Here is an 11130-nt window from a genome sequence, read left to right on the forward strand (position 1 = left end):
CCCATTACCCTCTTTTCTTTTCATTGCATGTATCACTACCTGAAATTAACTTATTTGCTTTAGCACTTCTTACCTATCTCCCTCCTCCAGAATGTAAGTTCCATGAGAACAGGGTCTTTGTCTTGTTCCCCAGAGCCTAGAACCCTGCTTCCAGTGGAGCATGACAGTGAACATGTGCGGGATGAATATGTAAATGAACTCCTCATCCTTTAAGAATTCTTAAAGAAGGGGTTGTTGTTGTTTTTGTTGTTTTTTGCCGTCGAGTCGGCCCCGACTCATAGTAACCCCTCCTTGGGTTTCCGAGGCAGTATCACTACGGAAGTAGGATTGCCCAACCTTCCTTCCGAGGAGTGGCTGGTGGGTTTGAAAAGAAGGGTAGTCCTGTTAAATTATGAACAGAGCACCACATTTCAACTGGAACAGGTCCATTTTAGTGAGGTGTTTCCCTCACCAGCTCATTTACTTACTGATAATTTGTGAATTACAGATTAATTTCTGGGAAAAAAAGAACATTAATGTGTAGAAGGTTAGACCCACCCAAAACCCTCATCATTTTGCATTAAGTCTAATACAGTAATAACCACCACCTTCTGATGCAAAGGTAAACACTCAGCTGCTAAGGAAGGTTGGAGGTTGGAGTGCTCCGGAAGAAAGGCTTGGTAATCTTCAAAAAAATCTCCATTGAAAACCCTATGGAGCGCAATTCTACTCTGACACGCATAGGGTCTCTCAGCCACTAAGGCAACTAGCTCTATGGAAACCATTCATGGCAGAGCAGGCTGGTGGCCACAAGGGCAAGAGCCCATTTTGTCCCAGGACAACCCTCTGGGTGACTTCTAGGATTCCCAGGGTTAAAGAGGTTCGGTTTTAGGAATCCACCACTCCACATCCTCCTATCCTGCACACTACTACATATTTTACATACACCGTCTCCAATTCTCTCTACTGCCCAGACTTATTTCTCCCATTCACAGACGAGGAAACTGACACTCAAGAGGCGCTAACTTGTCCAGAGGTCCCACAGACCAAACTCGGGCACCAAAACTTTCAAAGCTCAAACTCCGTGAACTTGAGCTATTTTATTTCCAAACTGCCCTTGAGAATACTCAATATGCTTTTTGAAGAGAAAACCAGAAGCTCGCGCTGATAGGGTAGGGAGGAGGCACAAAGATAAGAAATGTGAACCACAAGAGTAGCACGCTGGGTCCATAGGAGACCCGCCCTATTCCCAGAGGAGAATCCTGGTGGCTAGCAGGGTGGGGACACGGACCACGGAGGCTTAAAGCTGGAATAGCGGATTCCTGGGGTTGGGGAGACAGAGAAAGGCACTGAAAACACAGGGTGAAAGGATGGTTAATAGGTGTTCCCTCAGACTGGGCGCTGTGAAGAGCGGAGAGAATAGGAAGGGGAGGGTTGGGTTGAGGATGGTGTGATCACCGCGGAAGGGAAGAACAAAGCAGTTCGCTGCTTTCACCCGACTGCGTCTCAGGCATTTAATCTAAAAGGAGGGAGGGGAGAGATCCGGGAGCGCAGGACTCAACACCGAAATCGGGAGTTTGCATTTACCACGACCCCTCGCCCGTAGTCTGGCGCCTCCTCACTGCTCCTGGCCATGTTTCTCCCGGGGAAAGCGGGAAGGAAAGAAGGGCAATGCAAAGATCTAAGAGGGAAAAGGGCAGGGATGGGGGATGGGGCCGCGGCTGGGCCGCCCCGCCCCAGGCTAGCTGGCGGGAAAGAAACTGCGCGCGGCTGCCCCCGGGCCTGGCGCGACTCCAGCGCCTCAGTCGCGGCGCCCCCTCCCCTGGCCGGTCCGCGGGGGGCGGGGGCCTGGGCGCCTCTGAGCCCGCGGCGGCGGCGGTTCAGGGAGCAGCTGCGGAGCAACGCGCGCGGGCGCTGCGCCACGCTCCACCTGAGCACAGGCCCTGGGCGCCCAGGGGCGTCTCTGGCGGCCGCCGCGCGCCCTCGCCTGCCTGATGTCTGTCTACGCGCCTGGGGCCCAGCGGCGCCCCGAAGGGACCTTACCAGAACAGGCAGCCCTGAGGCTTGGTTTTTAAAGAAGAGAAAGCTTTCCCATGTCCCCCTTCCTCCCTGAGTTCTTAGTCCCAGCTCTCTAACTACCAATCTCTTTGATTCCTTTCTGCTTTTATGCGCTCGTTTATTCCAAATAAATCCGCGAAAAAGCCTGCGATTCAGGATGTTCTTCAAGTATTCCTGTGCAAGAAAATTATCCCGGATGTGTTTTTAAATTTTTCCAACGGTTAAGCCGGGAGATTCAAAGATCTATGCGATTGCTTTTTTTATTGGGCCATACTCGTGGTTATAGGCTTTGTTAGGATCAGGGTTTTCAGTTAACAACATTCCCCCCAAAAAGGGGGGGGGGGCGGGCATTACAAATTATCTACTTTACTACTTCTGTAAAAACAAGTCAGATTTTATTTCAGGTTGTAGTTTAAAACAATCGCTCTCCTCAGCTCAGAAATCCTTCCTTTATCTGTTGCTAAATTCAACCTCGAAAACCAGCCTTCTCCCAAGTGAAAGTCCCAGTTCTTTGTCCATTCCTCAAGGGTCTTGTTTTCCCATTATGTGTATTGTCTGAAATCTCGCCAGATTCATCACCACTCGCTTCGGTTTTGAAGCCCTGAGCTGGACACAGTTCTCCGGCTCAGGCCTCTCCGGATTCTGGCACATGGTGGAGAGAGGAATGCTGATATTGCTAGGTTTGAGAGGAAAATAGTTATCAATCAGTTAATGTCATGCCAAATTGGAAAAATATTAGTCATTTAGACACGGCCCACTGGCCATGCTCAGCGCCACCATTTGTTGTGAATGTCTCCAAATGCAGCGCAGTGGAACAAGACAGCTCCTTGGACCTCTGTGATTAGGCAATGTGCTTGCTGGCTGGCTCATACACACTACTATTTTTCCTAGTGCACAGATAAGCATTTTCTTTCAGTAATTGTCAGAGGTCCGTCATTTAGGTCATTTTTATAGTCTGCTTGTCATTTCTTTTTCCCATCTTCTGTTTTATTTTGAAAGACCATCTTCACATCTAGTGTCACTAAAATTTCCAGGAACTGAAGAGTACTGTCACTGTGATGATCAAGCTTAAGTATTCACAAGACTGTCTTGGGGAACTGGTTTGTTAATACAGCTCTGGCCATCCTCATCTCACAAGTGATGGTGAAAATCTGTGGTGGGACTTGGAAATCTGCTTTTTTGAGAGATACCCAGATGAATGCGGTCCGGGTGGTTCAGGAACTAAATTTATGGCATCCTCCTTTACCATCTTACCACTTCAGTATCTAATTTACCTACAAGAGACTTGGCATGTCCAGACTAGGGACAAGGGACTTCATAACATGTCATAAGAGTTGTTGCTACACAGAAATCAAAAAACACCAACCAACACCAAAACACTAGCAACAAAAGACAAAATAGACAAATGGGACTATGTCAAAATTTTAAATATTTTTGCATCAAAGGTGAAAAGTAATCTGCAGATTTATCAGCAAAGTGAAGAGACAGACCACAGGTTGGGAGAAAATATCTGGGAACCATATGTCTGATAAGGATTTAATATCCAGAAAATAAGAAGAACTCCCACAACTCAACAACAAAAAGACAACCCAATTTACAAAAAGGGCAAAGACCTTGAATAGACATTTTACCAAAAGAGATAAACAAATGACAAATAAGCACATGAAAAGATGTTCAATTTCATTAGTCATTCTTGTTGTGCACCATGGGGTTAATATGGATTTATAGCATCCTTATAGGAGAGAATAGAACAGCCCTGTGGTGGTTAAGTTTGTGTGTCAATTTGGCTGGGCCTAGTTGAGTGGCTGGGCAGCTGGATGTAGTATTTCCCATGATGAGACTGCCAATCAACTCCATGGTGGGACCTACCACAAGCAGCTGAGTAGCTGCTTTAGGGATGTGATCTGCTTCTCATATATAAGAAACAGCTTTGGGAATGGTCTCTAGTGTATGTCACACTTGAACCCTACATGTAGCCATATTGTTATTCAGCAGCCTGCCATGCTCTGCCGACCTTGGGACTGTCAATGGACTTGAATTAGTGGCCTGCTGTATGGTTTGGGAACATCAGGACTGTGCCATTTTATTTGTCAACCTTGGGCTTGTTAACCTCAGGAGCCAGTAGTTGCCTGAGTGAAGAGATGCCTCTAGCTTCAGTGGGTCAGGAGCAAGAGGCAGAGCTGAAGTCCAAGGTCAAGGGTCTTTGACCCAGCCCCTAGAGCCTGGCATTTTGAACTTGGACTTCTAGCCTCTTGAACTGTAGGAGAATAAACTGCTTGTTAAGGCCATCCCATTTGTGGTATATTCTTGTCAGAGTGGCACTAGGTAACCAGAACAAGTCCTGTATCATTTCCTAAGATATAATCTTTACAGGAGCTCTGGTGGCGCTGTGGTTAAACCATTGGGCTGCTAACCAAAAGGTTGGAGGTTCAAACCCACCAGGACTCCAACAGAGAAAGATGAGGCAAGGCAAATTTACCTCTGTAAAGATTTATAGCATTCAGAAACCCTATGGGGCAGTTCTACTCTGTCGTATAAGGTCACTAAAACACCAAACCAAACTTAGAGCAACCCCTCCTTTGGTTTCTGAGACAGTGTCTCTATGGAAGCAGATTGGCCAATCATCCTTCTGAGGAGTGGCTGGTTGGTTTGAACTGCCAGCCTTCTGCTAGCAGTCAAGTGCCTTAGGCGCTATGCCACCAGAGCTCCTAGAGGGTCACTATAAGTTGGAACCAACTCTATGGCAGTGGGTTTGGTTTTTGGTTTTGGACCTGATCCCCAGGTCTTTTTTTCCTATGGAGCAGTGGGTGGATCCAAACCACCTACCTTAACCATTGTGCCACCAGGGATTCTCACCTTATTCATTACCAAAATAAATACCCAGTGCCATTGAGTTGATTCTGACTCATGGCAACCCCATAGGGAAGAGTAGAACTGCCTCATAGGGTTTCCAGGGAAGCAATTGTCTCATCTTTCTCCCATGGAGTGGCTGGTGGGTTCAAACCACTGACCTTTTGGTTAGCAGACAAAAACTTTAACCATTGCACCACCAGAGCTCCTCATGAGTCACCAGAGAAATGCAAATCAAAATCATAATGAGATACCACTTCACACCCACTGTGGTAGTTAAGGTTATGTGTCAACTTGGCTGGGCCTTGTTTTGAGTGAATGGGCAGCCGGATGTAGCATTCTTCATGATAAGACTGATAATCAACTCCATGGTGGAGTCTACTTTGAGCCCCTGAGTAGCTGCCTTAGGGATGTGGTCTGCTCCTAGTATACAAGAAGCTTTAGGAATAGTTTCCAGCTTTTTGGCATACTTGAACCCTGCATGTGGCCAAGTTGTTGTTCAGCAGCCTGCCATGTCCTGCCGATCTTGGCACTTTTTCTGGACTTGAATTACTAGCCTGTCATGTTGTTTGGTAATATTGGGACTATACCTTTTTTTACTTGTCAACCTTGGGTTTGTCAGCCTCAGCAGCCAGCAGCTACGTGAGTGAAGAAAAGCCTCCAGCTTCCCAGTGGGCTGGGAGCAGGAGGCAGAGCTGAAGCCCAAGGTGGAAGGGCTTTCACCAAGCCCCTAAACTCTGGCACTTTGAACTCAGACTTGTAGCCTCCAAAATTGTAAGACAATAAATCCCTGTTTGTTCGAATCGTCCCATTTGTGGTATTTTCTGTTGGAGCAGCACAAAGTAATCAAAACACACACTAAATAAACAAAAACCCCTTGACAATCAAGTCCATTCCAACTCATGGAGATCCCATGTGTTACAAAGTATAACTGCTCTATAGAGTTTTCTTGACTGAGTACAGTCAGAATGCTACTTAGAATTGGGGATGTCAAGACTTCATCTCACTTGCTTTGGACATATTTTCAGGAGGGATGGATCTCTGGAGAAGTACATCAAGCACAGTAAAGTAGAGCTTCAGCAAAAAAAGAAGACCCTCAGCAAGATAGATTACAAGTGACTGTAACAATGGGTTCAAACATAGCAAGGATTGGGAGGATGGTGCAGGACCAGTGTTTTTTTCCTGTTTTATACAGGGTCACTATGAATCAAAACCAACTCAACAGCACCTAACAACAACAAAAATCTTAATGGAAATAGATTGCTAAGCTCCTCTTTCATGGAGTTGTTGGGTGGATTCAAACCACCAACCTTTAGATTAGTAGTTGAGCTCAAACCATTTATTTGTGCTTCCCAGGGACCTCTTCACTCCCAGTAGGGTGTCTACTATCAGAAAACTGGAAATTAACAACTGTTGAATTGTAAAATGATGCAGCCACTGTGGAAAACAGTTTGATGGTACCTCAAAAAGTTAAACACATAACTACTTTAAGACCCAGCAATTCCACTGTATACCCAAAATAATTGAAAACAGGGACTCAAACAGATACTTGTATATCCACACTAATTGCAGCATTTTTCACAAAAGCCAAACGGTGGAAACAAACCAAGCATCAATCAACAGATGAGTGAATAAACAAAATGTGACATATATGTACAATGAAATTTATTCTACCATAAATAAAAATGAAATCCTGATATATAATATGATACAAAGGAAAGTTGAAAACATTATGCTGAATGAAATAAGACATAAAAGGACAAATATTGTCTGATCTCACCTATATAAAATATCCAGAATAGGCAAATGCAGAGTCCAAAATTCATTAGTTGTTACCAGGGATAGATGTTGTTGTTGTTGTTATGTGCCGTCGAGTCGGCCCCGACTCATAGCGACCCCTCCTTGGGTTTCCGAGGCAGTATCACTACGGAAGTAGGATTGCCCAACCTTCCTTCCGAGGAGTGGCTGGTGGGTTTGAACCGCCAGCCCTCTGGATAGCAGTCAAGTGCTTTTAGCCACTATGCTACCAGGGATAGATAGTAGAGAGAAATTAGGGATATTGCACACATACACACACACAAAAAAAAACTCAAACTCACTACCATCAGTCAATTCCGACTCATAGCAACCCCCACTGAGTTTCCGAGGCTGTAAATCTTTATGGAAGTAGATCGCTCCATCTTCCTTCCACAGAGCAGCTGGTAGGTTTGAACCTCTGATCCTCTGGTTAGTAGCCAGATGCCTTATCCATTATGCCACTAGAGCTCCTTGGATATCTCATAGGGGTGGTGAGAAAATTTAGAAATGGATAGTGGTGATGGCTGTAAAACCTGATGAAAGTAATTAATGTTACCGAATCCCACATGTAAAAATGATTTGTTTTGTTACATATATTTCAGAAAACAAATTTTTTTTAAAAAAAGTACACCAACTGTGGGTCCAGCCCAGGTATTGTGGAAGATGCCAGGGAAACAGTAGATAAATCTCCCTTTAGAAAAGCTTAATCATAAAACTCATTAGACCCACAATGAATAAATGTAACTTGATTTAAAAACATAAAAAGAATACATCTGAATGCACAATCAAGAACATCCTATGTAAAGTAACAATCACAGAATGATGAACTAATAGTTTTTAAAATTTGGATTCATTTTATTATCTTTGCATAGTTTGATATTATTTTGTGTGGTTTGATTATACTTGAATACTTTGGACAGCATTAATGTAATACTATATGATACTTGATATCACAAACAGATAGTATTTGCAAAAAATGAATAATAACAATTCATCTGTCTAGGCTTTATTCCTAATCTTGTGATGAGGATTTAAGAGCAAGCCTTCCCTTCAGACCTCAAATTTCTGTTATGTATCTAGTGTAATAACTTTGGATCAGTATCCAGACCTTTTCTAGTAAAAATCCATATGACCTTAGCCAATGAATTACAAATTCAATGTAATATAGCTCAATTTCCTCATATGTAAATGGGGTGGTACATTTCTGTTCCGCTGCATGTGGTGATAAGATTAGCATGAGATAACATGCAAGAGAGTCCTTTGAAAAATGCTATAAATCCATAAAGTGTTAATCATCTGAGATGATGTGAAAATACATGACCAAATGTTTATAAAATTATTTGATGTGAAAATGACAGGGTAACTGTCTTTCAAGATGGATGTAGGGTAGCCAATCAAGGACAGTTGTAATCTTGGGACAAGTTAGGGCTAGGAAACATAATGGATATAGAAAAAAAAAAAAAAAACTATTAAAACAATGGAATTCTCCACTGAAAAGGGGTATTTTAGCTCAAACTGTTCATTTTTTTATATCCTTTCATAAAGCTATAAGAATAAAGGTATGTATCTTTGAAATTTAATAACTAGTAAATATACTTGCATTTTTCTGTCATTCCCTTTATCACCTGTTCATTGTAGGTTCCCTGTATTTTGCTACAACCATGGTGAAAACATGATCTACTGAGTTACTCAGAGCCAGTCACTCAGTGACCCTAGATTTGAAATACAGAAGGACATTTAATTCTTTCTGAGTCCTGAAATATAAAAATAAACTTAAAAAACTTTTAGCCTGGGAATGTGTTGAAATACATAAACATGAAACTTAGTGACTGAGATTGTTAGTCACAGAGTCATTGGTTGGAATCTGGATGAAATCCACTGTGGACAATGTCCAGTAATAATGATGATGATATTTTGCTTTTCCTTAGTACTGAACAAAACACTTTACAAATGATACAAGTACAAAAGAAAAAGTGGCAAGATATTTTCCTTCCTAACATTCGGGCTAGGTTAAGACTCTTGCTACCTCTGAGGAACTTTTTTTTTCTCTCTGCATAAATACAGAAGAAATAAAGTCACAAATACAAAAAAAAAAAAAAAAAAAAACCATAGCAAAAGTCTCATTACTATTCAATTAACTCCCCAAATCCAAGACTATTGCCATAGAGTGTGACTCACAGTGACCCCAAAGGCAGAGTAGAACTGCCTTATAGGGTTTCCAAGGCTCTAATTTATGGATGTAAATTTTATGCTAAAATATCTTTCACACTTGAAATGGTTGGTGGGTTTGATCTTGGTTACCAATTGAGCTCTTAACCACTGAGCCAACAGGGCTCCTCAATTACCATAGCAACCCCTTTTTCTTGGTCTCTTGTTTGAAGCAAACTGGATCTAATAGGTCGTTTTAGCCCACCCACTCCGAGGAGTTGAATACCACTCATAGCAACCCCTCCTTGGGTTTCCGAGGCAGTATCACTAAGGAAGTAGATTGCCCAACCTTCCCTATGAGGAGTGGCTAGTGGGCTTGAACCACCAGACTTCTGGTTAGCAATCAAATGCCTTAAGCACTATGCTACCAGAGCTCCTATGGTCGTTTGAGAGTAAAGAAAATAATGGCTCTGTGTAGTTCACTCAAAATTATATTTTGTATTATTATACTTTGATTAGTCATTAACTTTCCACTAAGAACACATTGTCAGTTGATTTAAGTACGCTATCTTGCAAGTAATATCAGACATAAGTAATATCATCAGCCGTAAGAGCTGGGCTGCTTCAGAGATACCCACCCACTATCTCCCCATCTGACCGGAACAGGAATTGGATAGCTTCAGAGTAAAAGAATAATGTATCCATGTGTTCCTCCAGATTTCAGAGTCCTGGCAACAGACCTTAACTCTCTTGGCCACCATAAAGCAGTCATTGAAAGGACACAGCTGCAGGAACTAGGGGCTAAGCACTAAATAAATCCACAGGACTGGAGGCAAAAGTCATGTACATGACCCTCACACAATACCCTGTGGTTATGAATGAATGGATTAGCATCTAATGGTGCTGTGGTAGCTTATGCAAAATTAATTGGTAACTCAGTCAGTGCCCAGTTTCTAATGGAAAGATGTCCACTTTAAAAAAAAAAAAAAAAAAAGCCTCCTTAATTGACAACAACTTTGGCTGGTGTGGGGAAAGTAAGGATCAAATCGACTGGGAACTGTGCTATGAAGTCTCTTAGCTGTGCATAGATTCTCTTCAGATCCTTGTTGATGTATAATACTGGCAATATCCCAGAAACTGACCCATTTATTCCTGAGATTGGGGTTGTATTTTACAGTTAAGTCAGGGGAACTTGGGAAAGAGGTTTGGGAGATGTTTCTTGACATCAGAGTTGCCTTACATATGAAAGAGACTAAGAAAAGGGAATACTTAGAGCAACACTGGAACTCTGGTGGGGCAGTGGTTAAAGCATTCAGCTGTTATTTCCTAAAGGTCAGCAGTGTGAACCCACCAGCCACTTTGTGGGAAAAAGATGAGGCAGTCTACTTCTGTAAATATTTATAGTCTTGGAAATCCTAAGGGGGCAGTTCCACTCCATTCTATAGGGTCACTAGGAGTTGGAATCTATTTGATGGCAGTGAGTTAGAGCAACACTTCCCAAAATGTTTTGATTCACTTTTCTTTATATTAAAAAAAAAGATGATGTTGTGATTCATTAGATAAACAAAGCTGAACAAAGCTAAGCTGATTTCTATGCTGTAGGACTTCTGGGAGCCTTTAATAAAACCCAAACCAAAGTAACTGCAGTCTAGTCAGATCCAACTCATAGCAACCCCTCCTTCAGTTTCCCAGGCAGTATCTCTATGGAAGTAGATTGCCTTTAATATGTACTGTCAATATTAAAAAAGACTGTCAAAAAATGGATTATTTCCCAATTTTTTTGACTATGAAAACATTTTTAAGTGATGTTTTGTTAAAGTTTTAAAAATTTACATTGTTGTTAAATATCCAAAAGAACACATACAACTTGTATGAGAAATGTAAATAATAAAAAAAAAATAATAATACAGCTAAGTCTCCATCACCCAAATAAGAAATAGACCATTGCTAACATGTGCCCCTCTGCAATTCTATTCCTCTCCCTGTTTCTCCTCCACTCCCTCAGCAGATAACCACTATCCTGAGTTTTGTTTATCATTTATTTTTCTTTACTACATATGAATCTGTCTTTAAGAAGGCATACATATTTTACATAAAAATACATAGATATTACATAGTTTTTCCTTGTTTTGAATTTCATTTCAAGGAAATCATATGACATTTAGTCTTTCTTGAATTATCTTTTTTTCCTGTGCTCATCATGATGTTATGTGACATTTTATCAATCTTCATGCATATAGCAGTGATTTCCAAATCCTTCTTATTTTAGTTTTATGCTAAAATGCTTTTCAGTATCAG

The 11130-nt window shown here is 41.9% G+C and overlaps 1 protein-coding gene across 1 annotated transcript in view; it reads right to left on the reverse strand.

Moving 5' to 3' along the window:
• PRTFDC1 (phosphoribosyl transferase domain containing 1) overlaps window positions 1-2688 on the reverse strand; it is a 150890-nt gene extending 148202 nt beyond the window's left edge. Inside the window, exons 1-2 of the mRNA XM_007936374.2 lie at window positions 2605-2688; window positions 1567-2211 (exon numbers count right to left, since the gene is read on the reverse strand). Coding sequence (XP_007934565.2) covers window positions 1567-2211; window positions 2605-2688 — 729 coding nt within the window. The remainder of the gene's footprint in view (window positions 1-1566; window positions 2212-2604) is intronic.
• Between the last annotated feature and the right edge of the window lie 8442 nt (window positions 2689-11130).

The sequence above is a fragment of the Orycteropus afer genome, unplaced genomic scaffold, assembly GCF_000298275.1.
Source record: "Orycteropus afer afer isolate SDZICR_OR568_19922 unplaced genomic scaffold, OryAfe1.0 scaffold00035, whole genome shotgun sequence".
NCBI lineage: Eukaryota > Metazoa > Chordata > Mammalia > Tubulidentata > Orycteropodidae > Orycteropus > Orycteropus afer.